General features: G+C 42.6%; 1 protein-coding gene across 1 annotated transcript; it reads left to right on the top strand.

Annotated features, from left to right (window-relative positions):
- Positions 1-11181: 11181 nt before the first annotated feature.
- Positions 11182-15793, top strand: crebl2 (cAMP responsive element binding protein-like 2). The gene is made up of 3 exons (XM_026147986.1): positions 11182-11403; positions 14020-14214; positions 14952-15793. Exons 1-3 carry the CDS (start codon positions 11389-11391, stop codon positions 15105-15107), a joined length of 366 nt encoding a protein of 121 aa, XP_026003771.1. The 5' UTR covers positions 11182-11388; the 3' UTR covers positions 15108-15793.
- Positions 15794-18978: the final 3185 nt, after the last annotated feature.

Below are 18978 nucleotides of genomic sequence, written 5' to 3'. Positions count from 1 at the left end.
CAAAAAAAAATTTAATATGAAGGCAATATGAGCAGAGAGTACAAACATGTTTAAGGATTGACTGTGTTAGTAAGAACGTTATTTGTAAAGAAAACACCAGCAGTCAAAAACTAATGTGTAAAGTGTAAAAACTAATGTCTGTCTTATTTTTTTAAATACGTACAAAATTATAGGAGATGTGCTGCCATGTGTTTGGCCAGAAAGAGAGTAACAATTTATTTATTTGGTAGTTCATTGTAGGGCTTCAGTTAGTTAAGAGTGAGGGGGAAAACAATTGTGTTCACGTTTTCAGTTTTGTCTTTTTATACAATATTTGAAATCTAAAAAACAAACAAACAAACAAAAGACACTACATTTTTGGAAATATTTGTGGGTGTTTTCCTGTTTGTTTGTTTTTTAGTACTACTTGAAAACACTAAAGTGAGCTTCAGGTCATTTAAGTTTGAGACCCTTGCTTTAGACACTCGAGCCTGACATCAGCTGCACAATTTTAGCTTATAACCAGCTGCTGCTGTTTAGCTGGGTCGCTGTCAGCTGTGGGGAGACGTGAGGGTCACATGTCTGAGCAGCTGACAACGACGAGAATATATGAGCACGTTTATCTTTGTTTTCATGTGTTAGACTTCACTCAGGAGAAGCTTGAGGAGAAAGAGGATGAGGTGGAGATGAGACTGATGAAAGTGGTACCTGTGATGGTTAAATGAAACCAATGATTGAAGGAGTGTGGACAGTGGTTGCAGAGCTGTGATGGTGTTTAAAGAGTTAACATGTCCACAGTGAGCTGCACACACAAGACTGCAGCTCCAACATCAACCTTCAGGTGTGTTAGCATCACGTCCACATTAAAACGATTGTGTAAACTACAGCCATCCCTCCAAAGAGCACTGACCTACATTCCCCCCCGACAGAACGGATGGTTTATGTGGAGGAACTGAATTAGCGCCTGCAAGGAGGAATGTAAAATCAAGAGGAGACCAGCCTGGAGCCATGAACCAGGAAGAAAGAGGACGATTGTGTTTTCTGGAGCTGGAGCTTCTGGCTGTGTCTCCAACATCAGGTTCCACTTCAATCCAATAATTCGGATCCCGCTAATGTTTTTCCAAGCCAGGACATTCCTGCTCTGACACCCGATCTGTCAAATTACCGGCTACGAGCCACAGGAACAGATGGCATCACGGGCACCGGTCTGCAGAAATGCCTCGACTCAAATCACCTGCCAGCCTCCTGCAACATCACACACTGAGCTCAGGCGGCATGCCGGAGTCACGTGACCCACCGTCGCCATGACCATTAATCTTAATTGGAACCCACCTATAAAACTTTCATGTTAAACATGAACCCCTGCGGCAGGAGATCTGTGACAGGAAGTGAGGTGACCAGGCGCCTTGTATAACATCACTACTGCATTTAGATTCAGAGAGACAAACAGGCTGCTTGGTCGTCCTTCTGACTCAAAAACCTAAAAATAGCCCTGGAGTGTTATTAAGCCGATGTCACTGTCACTAAAGCAGAAAAACAAAAATAATCTGAGTGGTGGGCGCTCACTGAGTACTGACCTCCTGTCAGAGTTTGGTTTTCTCTGGAGGCTCAAGCTCTGAGTCATGATGATTTTAGTCTGAGGGCGAGCGCCGGCCTCGTCCTCAGCTCTACACCACAGGTAAGAGTCCAGGTAGAGGCTGTTATCAGGTGTAACAGAGCGGTGAAGTCGGGCCTCTGAGACACAGAGAGCCCTCATCTTCAAACACCATCAGATAAAGAGCGCTGCCACTTCCTGCTCCTCTGCGCCTCTACATGTGACAGGTGCGCTCAGAGCTTGAGCTGACAGTGGAGACCGGTCAAAGGTGAATGACCTGAGGTTAAAAGCAGCCAATCACAGGACTTTAGCCCTGTGCTGACATCACACACAGACAGGTTAGACTCCCGCTGTGCTCACCTGAGCCAACACTCTGAAAATGACGCTGGAGTGTCGACCAATCACCCGGAGGCAAGCATTCAAAATAAGAAGCTGGTAAAAAGGTGGGTGGGGCATGCTGCAGCAGATTGTTTTAACTATTAATTATAATAAAAAATTTTAAAATGAGGCTTCCAAAGCCACTACAGAGAGGAACTTGTGGTTCAGCCCCAACACATGATCAGCTCATTGTGCTGAAGAGGAAGTAAACCAGTGCTGTGATGGCTATAAACAACGCCATGATTGAGCGTTTAATTGTAATTGGTGGAAACGCTGTCAGCAGCTGGCCGTCACCCTGACATCACTTCCGGTTCCCTCAAGGACACTGATCAGGCTTCACCACCATCCTACTGACCTGCATGACACTTAAATTTCCTCACTGAGCACACTCACTAAACGTAAACGCATAAATAAAAATTATTCACTGCTCTGGTCATGTGACTCACCGGCTCTAAACTGACACCTCTCAGCATCAGTGCAAACGTTTAAAAACAAACCACTGAAAACGGCGAGGTTTTCCTCTCCTGAAGGAAACACACAGATAATAAGTGAGTTAGCTGGGTTTCATTTACCTGACAGTGCTTATGAAATAATCTAACACAGGTTAGGCTGATAAAGGTCCACCCTCACAGGTGAGTATTGATTACTGACAGATTGATTATTGGCAGCTTAAACCATCAGTTTTCAGTTCCTTTAGACTGTTATTACCACTGAGATGAACCACAATTGTTTTATTTCATTAACTCTGTTCCATCACAGTCTGGATATCTGTAAGAACACAGACTCTCAGGGGACTGTCTGGACCGGTATAGCTGTACAGTACACACCTACAGCAGCCGGCTAGGTTGATCTAACCCTGCAGTATTTCAATCCAAAGTTTTATTATTGTACAGGCTGTGTGGACCCTCTGATGCTCATATTATCCTTCAGTATGTTGATCATGCTTATTTGCTGCCTGCGTTTGTACTGACAGTGTGCAGAGATGATGCAACAGAGACGGTTCTCAAATTTAAATGTCAAACCTTCTTCTGAAGTCTGAAACGTGACTCTGAGGTCAGATCACTCAGAGAAGTGTGAGCTTCATTTACTCAGCTTACCTGATTCACACACCTAATGGTCACCTGTTAACTTTGTAATAACTTATTTACATTTGGATGTTTATTTCACTTAAAAAAAATAATGGAACATTTCCATTAAATATATTATTTATATTTAAAATAAATGTACCTTTAACTTTAAGGACATTTAGTAAGGGAAGTCTAGTGTGTGCTGTTAAAAGCATGCTCAGCAGTTTAAAGGTTATCTGAGAGTCTGAAGGGTGCTTCATTTATCAGACATTAATATAAACAAATAGGCTTTATCTTTTATTTTAGGAGGTTTGGGCAGATTTAAGGAGAGCTTAATGTTTACAGCTCTGTCATCGGTGGTGTTCAGGGTTATCTGAGTGAATCACGAGGAGATTAATGCTCATACTTTACCTTTGAGGAAGTTTCACCATGTTTAAGGAAGACTGGTCAAAATGAAATTGAGATGAGCAGATAAAGAGTTTCTGCGGTAATAAATGGATATCTGCCTGCATAGACTGAGTTAGTTATTATTTATAAGGATGTTAATACACATACATAACGCTAGTTTTCATTTTAAGGAAGTCCTGGCATATTTAAGGGAACTTACAGGCACTGGAACTGTAATATGAGCTAATATGAGTGGTGTCAGCAGAGTTTAAGGGTAATTTAAACAAATAAGTAAATTTACTATTATTTAAAAGGACATTACTACCCACAAATATTGTTCTGTCTTTATTTTAAGGCAGTTTCGGTATATTTTAGCGCAGTCACAGACGGTCTAATACGAGCTAACCTGTGCTGTTGTAGTGTGAGTTTGATTTAAGGGAGGCCTGGCTGCTGTTGGAGGCTCCTCGCTGGTTCTGGGAGCTTCGGGCGGTGTGGGCGACATTTCGGATGTTACGTTGGCCGTTTTATAACTCTCTCAGCCCGCTGCTCTCTCACATTTTATCGGTGTGTCTCCGCGTTCTGACCGCCACTCCGGCTCACCTAAAAAGAAACCGACGAACAGCGACGTTTTCCCGCTAAGTTCCCCTCAGACGCGGGGTTAGCCCGGGCTGACACACGGAGCGAACTTTAACTTTAGGCCCGGTAACGGAACTTCAGCCGCCGCTCGGTCACTCTTGAACCAGAAATTTTGGTGAACTCACCGTCTGAAAACTCGACGTCAGAGTCCGGACAGCAGCTCCTCCGACCCGGCTGGACAAACCGGGGGAGTCCGCCTGGTGTACCGGAGAGGACGGGTCGCAGAGGAGAGCAGAAGCGGCGGAGGGACTCGGTGAAGTCCTGGTGCTGCCATAGAACGATGAGGTCACCGTGATAAAAATAACAGCATGGCGTCATCGTCAGAGCTGCTCGGCTCGGCGCAACGGGCTCTTAAAGGCGCAGGCAGCGATGCAGTGCGCACGCGCAAAGTACTGCCTCTGGAAAAGCCCGAGAGTGCTATGTCCTGCAAAATATAGTGTATATACTGCAAATTATATTGCGAAATATACTGCAAGTTATACTGTAAATTATACTGCCAAATATATTGCAAGATATACTGTACAACATATTGCGAAATATACTGTATATACTGCGAAATATACTGTATATACTGCAAATTATACTGTGAAATAGACAGACAAGTTCACTGTACAATATACTGCAAAGTGTAAGTCACAGCAGAAGATGATCCTGGTTTCAGATGAAAGAAGACCTTCCATCTGTTCTCACCTGTTCCCCGCAGACACCTATAGCCTACTGACTCATATGAGTCCCTACTCACTCATATGAGCCTGAAAGTTTACCCAGAATGCACTTTGTGAGGAACACAGATCAAACACGGACGCAGTTTTGCTCCTCTCCGTCACAGAAACAGTTTATTCAGACTTTGATCAATCACACAGGTGCTACTCACAGAATAAAAGTCCTGCTCTCGTGACGAATGCAGTGTAAACCTGATCTAACGGAGCCTGATAGTGTTTTTCAGGCTTGAGACTTTCATGTGCTCTGCTGCACTCAAAGTGTTGGAAAAACAGTGAAAGCATTAATCTGGAACCTGTGTACTTGGAGCACTGAAAATACTACCAGCATGCTGGTAAAATGTCAGATTGTGGTGGATGGGATATTTTTGTGTGTTTGTGTAACCTTGCTGATTGTGTAATGTTTCTGAATCAGCTAGTTGTCTTGGGATGCCGAGCACAGAGATGACAATGTAAGCGACACAAGCAGAAGAAAACTGAAAGCTCTCTCATACTGGAGCAATTAGGACGCATGGCTAACTCTCACTGATGAAGGCATCAGACAGACGGTTGTCATCTCATGCCTGCTTTCAGATGCTCTGAGCACGCTTGTTTCTTCTCACAGTAAAGACTTTCATCTTTGGTTCATCTCACGCCAACAGGTTTAAAATATAAATAATTAAAAGAATTTCTGGCTGCTGAAAAAGTAGCTGGAAATGCACAGGAAGAATCAACGGTGTTCAACAGACCAATCACAGCAGCTGCATCAACCTGACGTACAGGTACTTTTTTAGAGGTGCAGGTTAGGTTAGAGTGTGGAATTAGGGGAGTTTGTGGCTACATTGTAGTTATGATGCAGACCATAAATCTAAAGTAACGAACGCTAAAACACGCGTGAACAAGCTGTGAGAAGATTGGCAGCTCAGTTCGATTCAGAGAGAAGCTGATTGCTGAAGCAGACCAGAGATTAGGATCTGATCAACGAGCACAGAGAGTAGTGATGGGCTCACATGTTCTGCCTCGCAGCTGCTCTAAACGGTAAGCCTGAAAAATAATATCAGTGTTATGTCTTTTATTCTGACACAGTGTTTCACTACATCCCTTTCTCTAATGGTACCGCAGGAGGTACAGAGGTCAGAGGTATAACCATAGCAACCAGTTAGAATCACACTGCATGAAGAGGTTTGATCGTAGCTCTAATGTAGTACAGGTACAGTCAAGATAACAGCCACACCTGAGGAGGAACGGCAAGTGAATGTGACAGTCATGGTGGTATCTGTGATGCAGAGACAAATCGAATCAAATCACTTTTATTGTCACGTCACAAGTGCAGGTACACTGGTACAGTACATGCGAATGAAATTCTTGTGTGCGAGTTTCACAAGCAACAGAGTTGTGCAACAATACAATAACATAAAACAAGCAAAATATAAGAATGGCTAAATCTGAGAGTAATAAATATATGTACAATATAAGAATGTATGCATTACTGGATGTGTATACTAAATATGTTTTTCTACGTGTGTGTGTGTGTGTGTATACATATTTTACAAATTAAATAGAGTAAACAATAAAATAAAATATACAGAGGTTGGTAGTTGGACATGTGCAAAACAGTGGCATTTATATACAGTGTGGAGTGCATAATGTTGAAGTTCCAGTAGTGAAGCTGAGGTGTCTATGAAGTGTTCAGCAGTCTGATGGCCTGATGGAAGAAGCTGTCTCTCAGTCTGCTGGTACTGGACCGGATGCTGCAGAACCTCCTTCCTGATGGAAGTAGTCTGAACAGTTTATGGCTGGGGTGACTGGAGTCCTTGATGATCCTCCCCGCTTTCCTCAGGCACCGCTTCCTGTAGATGTCCTGGAGGGAGGGAAGCTCACCTCCAATTATCCGTTCAGAACATTGCACTACTCTCTGGAGAGCTTTGCGGTTGTAAGCGGTGCTGTTGCTATACCAGGTGGTGATGCATCCAGTGAGGATACTCTCAATGGCACAGCGGTAGAAGGTCCTGAGGATGCATGCCAAATCTTTCCAGTCTCCTGAGAAAGAAGAGGCGCTGCTGCACCTTCTTCACTGTTTTGTTTATGTGTCCTGACCACGTAAGATCCTCAGCTAGATGTACACCAAGGAACCGGAAGCTGCTCACTCTCTCCACAGCAGCGCCGTTGATGGTGCTGGGGGTGTGTACTTCTCTGCACCTCTGGAAGTCCACTATCAGCTCCTTTGTCTTTGCGACGTTGAGGGTGAGATGGTTGTCTTAACACCAGTAGGTCAGGGCGCTGACCTCCTCCCTGTAGGCCGTCTCATCACCGTTGGTGATAAGACCCACCACTGTAGTGTCGTCCACAAACTTCACAATGACGTTGGAGTTGTTAGTGGCCGTGCAGTCGTAGATGTAGAGTGAGTACAGGAGAGGGCTCAGTACACACCCCTGTGGAGCACCAGTGTTCATTAGGATGAGGTGATGCTGCCCAGTCTGACCACCTGGCGTCTGTCAGACAGGAAGCTAAGGATCCAGCTGCAGAGGGAGCTGCTCAGTCCTAGATCCTGCAGTTTCCTGTCCAGCTTCGAGGGAACGATGGTGTTGAATGCTGAGCTGTAATCTACAAACAGCATTCTCACATACGTGTCTCTCTTCTCCAGGTGTGACAGGGCAGTGTGTAGTGTCAGGGCTATGGCGTCATCAGTGGACCTGTTGTGGCAGTATGCAAATTGTAGAGGGTCCAGTGAGTCGGGTAGTGAAGAGCAAACGAAGTCCCTGACCAGCTTCTCGAAGCAAATCCCACTAGTTGAACTGATCACAGCCACAGAAAGAGAAATTTGAAACAACAACATTGCAGACATAGAAGCAGAGCAGCTGCGGACGAAAGTTTCTGCATGTCTCAGCAATGCAAAGCCCCCAGCATCCAACATCAGCATGAAGGAGGAAGGCACTTACATCAGTTAGTAATGACAACATTATCATCCTTCTGCCAGACAAGGGTAGGTGCACAGTTTTGCTAAACCATATAGACTATCATGAGAAAATTTGTTCAGTGACAAAAATACTCATGAGCCCAGAAACAAGACCCAGGAAGTGACTACAGGAACAGGGTGATAGATTTTCTGGAGCAGGTAGAACAAGATAACGCTACTGACCGGACCGCATACCACAGGCTATTTCTAGGGGTGTACCTTTAAGATCACTTGTCTGTATGATCAACTCGGTCACCTATAACATCTCAAAGTTTCTGGCTTTGATGCTCAACCTGTTGGTAGGCAGCTCTGAACACCACATCCAGAACACCTTAGATTTTGTTGAGAAGGTGAGAGACGTCATTATGGAGGCAGATGAAACCATGGTCTCGTACGATGTTACATCTCTCTTCACTTGCATCCCAGTCACGGAAGCATTGAAGGTAGTTCGTAAGAGATTACAGGATGACCCCAACCTCAGCAACAGGACCACTCTTCAGCATAGACCAAGTGTGTTTGCTTTTGGAACTGTCTTCATTCCACCTATTTCACATACAAGGGTCAGTACTACCTAGGGTTCCAGTGCTAACTGAGGTTCCTCAGTTTCACCCATTGTGGCCAACTTGTGCATGGAAGAAGTGGAAAAGATGGCTCTGTTATGCTACCCTGGAACACCCCCAAGTCATTAGTTCAGGTATGTGGCTGAAACCTGGGTGAAAATTAAATCTCAGGACATACCACGATTCAGTGGTCACATTAACTCAATGGACCAAGACATCAAATTCACTGGGGAGAATATGAAAAGTAGCAGGTTAGCCTTCTTAGACTGTGAGATTTCCATCAATAATGGGGGACATTTAAAAGTCGATGTATACCGTAAATCAGATCAGTATTTAAGGTTTGACTCTCATTATCCACTGGAGCACAAACTGGGTGTCATTAGGACACTACAACACAGAGTGAACAGCATCCCTACAGACACAGGGCCCAGGGAAGCAGAAGAACATATCAAGAAGGCTCTGAGTAAATGTGGTTATCCCAGCTGGACATTTGAATCTTGGAATCATTTTTGACCAGGATATGTCCTTTAATGCACTAATTAAACAAATATGTAAGCCTGTGTCTTCTTGTGTCTTGTTTTGTGTCTTCCATTTCTGAAATATCTCTAAAATTAGAAATATCCTGTGTCAGAGTGACGCTGAACAAACTAGTTCATGCATTTATTACTTCTAGGATGAACTACTGTAATTCGTTATTATCAGGATGTCCTAAAAGTTTGATGAAAAGCCTTCAGTTAATACAAAATGCAGCAAGAGTACTGACAGGGACTAGAAAGGGAGAGCAGAATTCTCCAATATTGGCTTATCATCAGTCAGTCCTTTTCTACATTAAGTGCTTCGTAGAGACTGTGACAGTGACTAAAACCATCTGGGTTGTTCCTAATGGAAAACCTTGGTTGACAAGTGGAGTACAGGCTCTAATCAGAACAGGGATAGTTCCCTGTACAGCACTGCATGAGCCAACGTAGCAGGGGCATCAAACATGGCAAGGAGGCCTACAGGAGGAGCATAGAGAGCTGCCTCACCGACAGCAACCCCAGGCATTACTGACAGTTTGCACTTTCTGAAGTGTTATCTGGTACATCAGCATTACAGGTTAGTAGGGCAAGCCACTAAATTAAAGAACCCACGGCCCTACTCAGTGCTACAACACCCCTTTGATCTAATTTGAATACTAGCTACATGGGTTGGGTGCTACACTATGATTCACTGAGTGTTTCTTCTTCACACACTATGTGCTTATACACCTCTCTGCATTTAATCATTAGTTATTGTTAAGTTATTAATCTCTGGCTCTCTTCACACGTGTTCACACGTATCATGACAGAACTTGGCATGATCTTTAAAATAACATCTACTGTCAGTGACATCAGAGGAATGAACAAAGTGTGTGTAACAGTAGCCTGATGACTTCATACTTCACCTGAACAGTCTCAGCAGGATCCACCATGATTGCTCTCCATGTCTCTTTGTGCTAATCCCACTAAAGCTTCCTGAGGAAGTAAACTCAGAACAGAAGCTCTGATATTTGTATAACCTTCTTCCACAACATAATCTTCATTTCCTCTAAATTTCCAGCAGCTGATGTAACAGGATTAGTCAGCAGGTCATGGGTAGATTAACATACATTTGACCCTTTGGCCTGTGAGGAGATGTCATCATAGAATCCACTCTCAGGGACAGCAGGATGTGTTTTCTTAATATAAATAATTGAATGAATGAATGAATGAATGAATTCTAACCCTCTGAATGTGATGATGAGATGATTGTGGAAGAGGAGAGGTGGTTATGGTTATAAGTTATGGCTCTTTAAAGACTTTAAGTAAAATAATAAAATATATGTGCATTTATATCCAACAGTGAATTGGTGTATACTGAAGACTGAGCAGTAAAGATGAGCTCAGACTCTTCATCAGTTTCTGTCCTGCACACACTGACCGTCTGTTCTCTGTGACAACAGCGACCCTTACAAACCTTCTTCATATTATTCTGTTTTCTTTACACCAGATGACGGCAGAATGCAGGTGAAAAACTTTATTTAAAACATCAAAGGTTGAAAAATATATCTGTAGTATCAACTTCTTAAAGCATTTGGGTAAATAGTGTGAACTTTCACCTCTTAACTGTGAACTTTCAGCCTCAGATTCTAAAGTTTGATATTTAATTTACTGAGGAGACTTTTTAAATTTTAGAGGCAAAACTCATCAGAGAGACATTAAAGCATTTTACTTTTGAGATCCAAATTATGAGATTCTAAAAAACAACTTCACCCATTCACATGGCGTGATCTCAGACTGAAACTTTAACTGAGCGTCCAAATTCAGACCGTCATTGTGAAAAGTGAGAATTTCTGGTCAGAGGAGGGTTGGGAAAGGAAAAGGGAACAGGTTTTATTGTAAGTTTTATTGTTCCCTCATTTTGGGAAACCCAGAGTTTTATCGTGTAGTTAGAGAACGCACTTTTCAAGACCTGCTCTGTGCTCTACTGCAAATCATGAAGACGATATCACAACAATTCATTTCTTCACCAGAGTAAAATGAACAAGCTTTTTAAAGGCGATATCACAAGGCGTGGTAACTTATTTGATTACACTAGGGTTTAAGTAGATATACTGTTTATGCACATTAAACATATAAAATGGTATAAATACATTCAATATATTAAACTAAAGCTGGAGCTTATTTATTACATATAAATATAATTTGTTACTGCTAACTTACAGATTTTCGAATTGTTAATATTTGGCTTCTGAACATTAAACGTTTGAGTGTGTCAGATATATTTTAATATACTTGTTAAGAATAGAATTCGTTTTTATCTGACTATTTACTCGGGTTTGACGTTATTTATTTATTTTACCATCTCACTATTTCCGGTTTAGTGGTAGCTGTCTTTGTTCCATTATTTTATTTAATAAAGTTTTGGTTGTAAAAAAAAAAAAGTGACGTAAACGCGTAGACGTCAGCAGATGTAAACAAAGCAGGGAGCTGTCAGACTGATCGGTGATCAGACTGATTGATGAGCTGCTTCTGGAGCCCTCGCTGATGATACCGAGCCGGTTCGTTCCGTCCAGACTTCCGGGAACACAGTGTGATCTCTGAGCGGACCTAACGGCAGCCTGCGCGTTAGCAACATGGAAGACAACAAGGTGAGCTAGCTAAGGACTGCTAACGGCTAAAGGAAACTGCGGGGTACTAATTAGTAGCTTTAACTAGTCAACGTCTGGTCACTTCACCTTTGTCAGTGTCGATAGTGTCGTTAACCTCCTATGACCTGCCGTCCACATATGTGGACATCACATTTTGGGTTGTTTAGACCAAAATACTGAATTTTGCTCTACAAGGGCCTGATATCCACTTACAAGGACATTATACTGCTACTGGTCTATCAAAATTTTAAACGACTATGCTCTTATATGGCTCTCATTTTTCTTAAAAACAAAAATTGTTTTTACATTCATCGGGCCCCAATATACCCAAATATCAAAGAGAAATTAAAAATGCATGCAGTGGAAGAGTTCGGGTCTTAGGAGGTTAAAGAAGGAATCACTTTAATGGGCTAGATTACAGCTGTGTATCCTGTGTGCTAACCGAGGTTACGTTAGCTCCCCGTGCCGTAAACATGTTTATTTCAGGAAGGATAAGAAATTATTATTTATAGAACAACAAACCTGCTGTAAACTGTCTGCAGCTCACAAGAAGTTTATTTATTTAATGCTGATATTCATCAGCTGTCAGATATTATTAAAAAAAAACCTTCCTGCTGTCCTCACACCGAGGTCTGAGGGACTTCAGGACTGCTGACGCTGTTTTCCAGTGTTCTGATTGGTGAGTAGAAGTCAGTCGTACTTGTTGGATGATACAGTAACGAAATACTTTGTTACTGTATCTGTAGTTTACTTAAGTAGGTTTTTTTTCTGACTAGTTTTTAACTTTTACTCCCTGCATGTTTAAACAAATATCTTAACTTTCTACTCGTCACTGTTTCAGACAGGCTCGTTACTTTTCCTTTAACTGATTTGAGGGGAGTCATTATTTCAGTCACTGCGAGCCTCCAAACTTAAAACCAATCTGAGCCTAAACAGAAACACATAAAAGGAAATCCCATTCGTTTATTAATCACCAGGCGATGTGGCATAAAAAGAGATGTAGTCAGGGGTTACAGTGGGCCGGAGTTTTGATTTATTTATTCATTTATTACGTTTTTAAATTTTTTTTTTTTTAACACAACACTAGAACGACTGCAGGTGTCCATAGGTTGTGTTCACAGTACTTCAGCATCTAGCTAGCTACTGAAGAGGAGCGAGGATAAAGGGAGTAACATTTTGTGTTAGGTAATTTGAAATGCAGCACTTTAACAAACATCAGCAAACACACGAACTGTTTGTGTGCAGTTTGTCACACAGTTGCTAGCTAAAGGTCCAGCTTCTGTATTTCACAGGGAGAGAAAAGAAAGAGGGGTAACTACACTCAGAGATGGAGAAAGATAAGAAAGGACAGGAAACGAAGAAGAGAGCTTAGATTTAAAAGGACGGCTCATTTAAAGCTTACTCGTAAGTCCTCATCAAGTATGTTATCCAATCAGATATTGGGTCTGTACATGTGCAACTGTGTTTTTTCATATTGTGAAACATGCTAAACAAACTGAGGTAGACTTAACTGTGTTATTTAAGGCCTGCATGAAAATCATCTGCAGGTTAGTGCAGGATAAACAGCTTAGTTTGCTGTACTGTGATGGATTTAAAGTAAAGAACAGTATGTGACTGGTGCACAGTGGCTGTGGTTCCATGGTCAGATTTACTTTACATGAAGTGTAGCAGAGAGTCATTTGAATTTTAACTTATGATGCTGAGACTCATTCACTGAATTCCACCTTCATACCAACTTTATAGTGTCTAATATAAAGACAGCATAAACAGTGTACTGTGAGTGTATGGAAATCAGCCAGGACAACTCATGAAACATCTGCTCACATCTGGTTGAATTCAGGTGTGTAAATCCACAAAGAGCAGCAGGTCGGCTGATCACAACCTGTACACTAAGAAAATTTACTGGAGCTCTCAGTAGAAATTATAGTGAGTTATGATATTTTTTCCCCAACACTGAGCAATTAAAACTGATTTTAGTGTTCACCCACCTGCTGAATCCACTCTAGCCCCTGACTGCATTCATTTTGTTGTTTAAAAGTAAAGTCACCCTCTACAATGCAGGCACCAGAAAAGAGTTTTTATTTTCCTTCCTGTTCATGTTCTACTTAACCGATTCAAGCTGAGTACAATTATTGGAAATAAAATTTAGACTGAAATAAAGTTTGTATTCATATCGACTAATATTGTTATGTCATGACATTCATATAACACAAGGCTCAGTCAATGCTGCATAAAAATAGGTGGAGGAAATGTTCTTTGAGGAGCTACTTTTTCTTTCTCTGAGTACATTTCAGAGCTGGTACTTTTTTTTTACTTTTACTTGAATAAAAATTCAACTTTTACTGGAGTATTTTTTTAACAGTAGTATTGTAGAGAATGTGTGTACTTTTGCCAACTCTGCTCATTCAGGTCTAGTCTGGAAGCTAATTTGAGAGCTTTCACTGTAAATGAACTTTAGCACATCCAGGCGTTCTGTGTGTGAGCTGGCTCAACCAATCCAGTCAGAAATAACAGGTATCACCTCTCTGCTCAAAGCACATTAACAGACCTGGTGGTGTCTGCTGGTGGTGTCTCTGTCCTGTGTCTAATTTATCGCTCGTGTCTGCTTGTCATCAGATGGCGGGCAAAGTGAAGAAGCCGGGAAAACGCGGCCGTAAACCTGCCAAAATCGACCTGAAGGCCAAACTGGAGCGAAGCCGGCAGAGCGCCCGCGAGTGCCGAGCCCGGAAGAAGCTAAGGTACCAGTACCTGGAGGAGTTGGTTTCCAGTAAGGAGAGAGCCATCTGCGCCTTGCGGGAGGAGCTTGAGATGGTGAGACAACACCAGTTAGACATGAACTCAGATTTCAAACACATGATTGAGCTCTGTGCCAAAGAGAAGCTTCATAACACCGACCACAGAGGTCAGACACTCCCAGTTTAAACACACAAGTCTCTCTACGCTCCGTTTCCTGGTATTTAAATAAAGTTTGAAAATGGGGCGCACACAAATGTAAATGGCCTGCATTTGTATAGTGCTTTTCTAGTCCATAGGACCCCAAAGCGCTTTACACTACATTCACACACACATTCACACACTGGCGATAGCAAGCTACATTGTAGCCACAGCTGCCCTGGGGCGCACTGACAGAGGCGAGGCTGCCGGATACAGGCGCCACCGGGCCCTCTGACCACCACCAGTAGGCAAACATGGGGTTAGTATCTTGCCCAAGGATATTTGGCATGCAGCCAGAATGCAGCCTGGGATCGAACCACCGACCTTCTGATTAGTGACTGACCTGCTCTGCCACCTGAGCTACAGCCACCCCATGTCACAATTAACATTACTTCACCCAGTTTCTGTTGAGAGTAAAAACACGACCGCAGTCACCTGGACAGGTACAACTGCAGCTCTCTGGGCGATGAGTCAGGAGTTTAACTTCAGCTGTGCTTTTAGTTTCCAGTGGTTATGACAACACGATGAAGGTCAGGTCAAATGCTCGTCATATATATTCATCGTATATAGACTGTTAACTTGCTGTTCACTTGTCTCCTGTCGTCCTCCTGCAGTACAAGCAGTGGTGTTCGGCCATGGATCAGGGCAAGATTCCGTCAGAGATTAAAGCTCTGCTCACCGGAGACGAGCAGAAAATGCCTCCAAGCGGTGGCAACAAGACGTCCAAGAACAGCAAGAACAACATCAGTAGCAGCAATGGGCAGAGTTAGACGCTTTTCCACCTCCTTCTCCTGCTCCTCTCCTGCATTTCATCACTCACACAGGACTCATGAGACCTTTAAACCTCCAGAGAATAAACCTCCCTCTGTTCTCAGCACGGAGGTTCACCTCCTCGTACAGTGCATGTAGTAACCCTCACAGCCAGCAGGGGGGGTACAAAAGCTCCTGGCTGCAGGTCAGATCCGACATCTTCACACAGAAGCAGCAGAAAGTTGTTTGTGGAGCTGAAGCTTAATCACCATTCCAGTGAATAAAGATGTTAAACTTGAGAACACAAATACATGCTCTGAACTGAGGATCAATGTCTTTCTGTGGTGGTTTGCAGGTCACATGACTTACTCCTGTTTCTAAACTCTTATAGTGACGTGTGTGTGTGCAGCTGTTGGACAGCTGTTGTGTTATTGTTGTCTGGTCATCGGGTCAAGCCGGGCTTTCCTCTGGTTTGATCCTGATAACATTTGTGAGCTGAAGGACTGACTAAACCAGCAGCGAGCAGGTCGGCGCCCGCGGCTTCTTTTCACGCACTAAAATCTGAAATCTTGTTTCTGAACAGCTTGTAAGCTCTTTTTTTTTTGTGCACCTTTGTAAACATAGCTGAAGCACTTTGTTTTAAGATTGTAGAAAATGTGTGTTTAAAATGTCTAAGAGCAAATAAATAAATAAACTGTTTGATCCTCAGTGAAGCTCAGAGTATCTTCTGTTCATGCATGAATCTGAGGACGGGATAGTTAAGATTCATGCATGGATCCCAAACATTTGTACTTACAGCAGGTAATGAGTGTCCCGTAAACAATGTACAGATTAATGCAGACTCACAGGAAGTGCTGTGACTGTCTGCAGGAAGGAAGAGAGGGACTTTGGATGAAACACAGTCTCAAGACTATGGGATCTGATTGCACTGATGTTAGTGCAGCAACTGCACGGACGGAGCCACCGTGTTCATTCTGCAGGGACTGTGGAACATTTAAAGTGCAAGTTGGTACACACATTTACCTTCTATGAAAAACAAGGTCCACACAATAAAAACTCAGGTGAGGCTCAGCAAGTCACAGAATCTTCCTAACTGGCAGACCACAGGCAGTAAGGATGGGCGGACATGTCTCAGCCTCCACCACTCTCAGCACTGGAGCCCCCCAGGGGTGTGTCCTGAGCCCCCTGCTGTACTCTTTGTACACATATGACTGTGTGGCCACTACCAGCTCCACCACCATCATCAAGTTTGCTGACGACACCGTCGTGGTGGGCCTGATCTCTGATAACAACGAGACGGCCTACCTGAAGGAGATTAGGAATCTGGAGAACTGGTGCCAGAGGAACAACCTCCTTCTAAACGTCAGTAAGATAAAGGAGCTGATAGTGGACTTCAGCACTAAGCAGGAGAGGAACTACCAGACCCCCGTCATCAACGAGTGCCCAGTGGAGAGAGTGGACAGCTTCAAATACCTCGGAGTTCACATCACGCAGGACCTGTCATGGTCCTGTCACATCAACACCGTGGTGAAAAAGGCCCGTCAGCGTCTCTACCACCTCAGACGCTTGAGAGACTTCCAACTGCCCTCCAAGGTGCTCAGGAACTTTTACTCCTGCACCATAGAGAGCATCCTGACGGGAAACATCTTAACCTGGTTCGGGAACAGCACCATGCAGGACAGACGAGCTCTACAGAGGGTTGTGCGGTCAGCTGAGCGCACCATCCGCTCCGAGCTCCCTGACCTGCACTCAATCTACAGCAGGCGGTGCTGGACCAAGGCCAGGAAGATCGTGAAGGACCTCAGCCATCCCAACAACAGACTGTTCTCTCTGTTGAGGTCAGGAAAGCGATTCCGCTCCCTGAAGACCAACACAGAGAGACTGAGGACGAGCTTCTTCCCGCAGGCGATACGGTCTCTCAATCACACCACCACACAGTCCTGACCCACACATACAGTCCTTACACACACACTGGACTTTCTGGACATTGTTTTCACTTCATTACTTAAATCACGCTGCTGTTATTGTGTATATGCTGCTGTTATTGTGTATATATTTATTTATATTTCTTCATACATTCTTATATAGTTCTATATTGTGTATTTTGTTGTACAGTTATTTTATTTTCAACTTTAATTTATATATTTTAGCTTGTTCTCCCAGTTAAATTTACCCTTCATTCTAATTTGTGTTGTACAGTTATTTCATTTTTAACCTTAATTTATATTTTATTCCTTCTTAGTTAAATTTACCCTTTTTAATTTTTCATATTTATTTCCTATCTTATTCATAGCCTTTTCCTTTTTTGTTTTCTTTAGGTCACGAGCAGTTGTCCAAGCATTTCACTACATATCGTACTGTGTATGACTGTTGTTAAGATTCAATATTGAGGAAGGGTACAAGAGGTGATCGAAGAATAACCACACCGATCCGGCCGGGTGAAGTCAAACGATGATTTTAATGAATACACGCGTGGGAAGAGAACTCTGTACGCAGACAGGAAGTAGTCTTCAACTTAATCAAAGCATGAACAGATATTTTATAGCATCAGGGTTTGTTTACTGACGCCCCTTCATACGTCACAGACACATTTTATACATAGATCAGATCAACATCATCATGACTTTTCACCCAGAAAATCATCTCCTATTTTCATGGCTTGGTACTTTCCGTTCTTATCTTAAAATGAATTGTTCCTCTTTCTTGTCGAGACAACAAGAAACGGTTCCTCTTTTACCGAGACAATTTTGTAGTTACAGCCAAACATAACTAACCTCTTCCTCTAAATAAATCTAATTTAAAGTGTGTGTGTGTGTGTGTTGACCTCACATGCTCTTTCTCAATTCACCTGTTGCACTTCTGACCTTTTACCAGACCAGAAGCTCACTGAGACTATGTGTATGTCTTCTACTAAATAAATGTTTTAATCAAGAACCTCTACTAAAACCTTAATATAAAATGATAAAGCTATCTGTTACATTGTTAAAGCCTCGTCTTAGCCTGCGGCTCAAAATAACTTCCTGCTTCTTTCTGCATACAACTTCCTGTCAGCCTGCAACTCAGTCTTTCTGAAAGAGACACTGTTTAAACCTTGGAATGCAATATCCATGCTGCAAATTATATTATTAATGCAATAACAATTATTTAACAATAGCAGTAAAATAATTTCCCTCCTCGACACTCCCCCTTTTGACCTCTGGAACACCAGAGGTCACAATACATTGTGTCCTCACGCAGACCCTTCTCTGGTGGTCTCGAACCTCGAGATCTCCAGGATCCTCGCCCCTCCTGTGGTCGCCGAGATCTTCTGCAAAGGAAACAAAACACCTTTTCTTGCATCTCCCTAACTTATCCTATCTGGGACTCTTTAATCAAAAGCATGATCCTAATTATCTTCTTAACTTATTGACTTATATTTATGTATACTCTTCAACGTTACTCATCACTTTAAAATCCTTTTAAGCGCTGGTTTCACGTCCGGTTGCTCGCTCTATTTTCCCTTATCTGATCATCAACATCCTGTGCACAAGGTGTCGCTGCTGCAAGTTAATCTACTCCAAAAGAAAACAACCACTTTAATCAATTAAGTTCAAGCATATAAGCAATTACTCCTGTATACATTTCATCATAGCTAAATGCTGCCTTGAAACAACTCCTATGTGTTAACACTAACTTCATTTTAAAACCTCACATTTCCTATGTTATCACCTGTTTTGGTATAGCCTTTTTATTTCATTTTGCTCCCTTTAATGTAACAATACCTCCTAATTCTAGTTTATCAGACTTAACCAAAATATATGCTTTCCTTCCTCTTTGGTCCTTCTTTAGGTTCAGTTAAAAGCTAAATGAATTTAAGGCCTTTTGCCTGGAATCAATACTGTCATGTGTGTT

This window comes from Astatotilapia calliptera, chromosome 17, assembly GCF_900246225.1.
Source record: "Astatotilapia calliptera chromosome 17, fAstCal1.2, whole genome shotgun sequence".
NCBI classification, from domain to species: domain Eukaryota; kingdom Metazoa; phylum Chordata; class Actinopteri; order Cichliformes; family Cichlidae; genus Astatotilapia; species Astatotilapia calliptera.
This window is presented reverse-complemented; position numbering and strand designations above follow the sequence as displayed.

Excerpts from the sequence above, each read along its gene's own strand:
- crebl2 (XM_026147986.1), top strand. Across the intron at positions 14,215-14,951 it reads TGCGGGAGGAGCTTGAGATG|TACAAGCAGTGGTGTTCGGC; the intron begins GTGAGACAACAC and ends GTCCTCCTGCAG.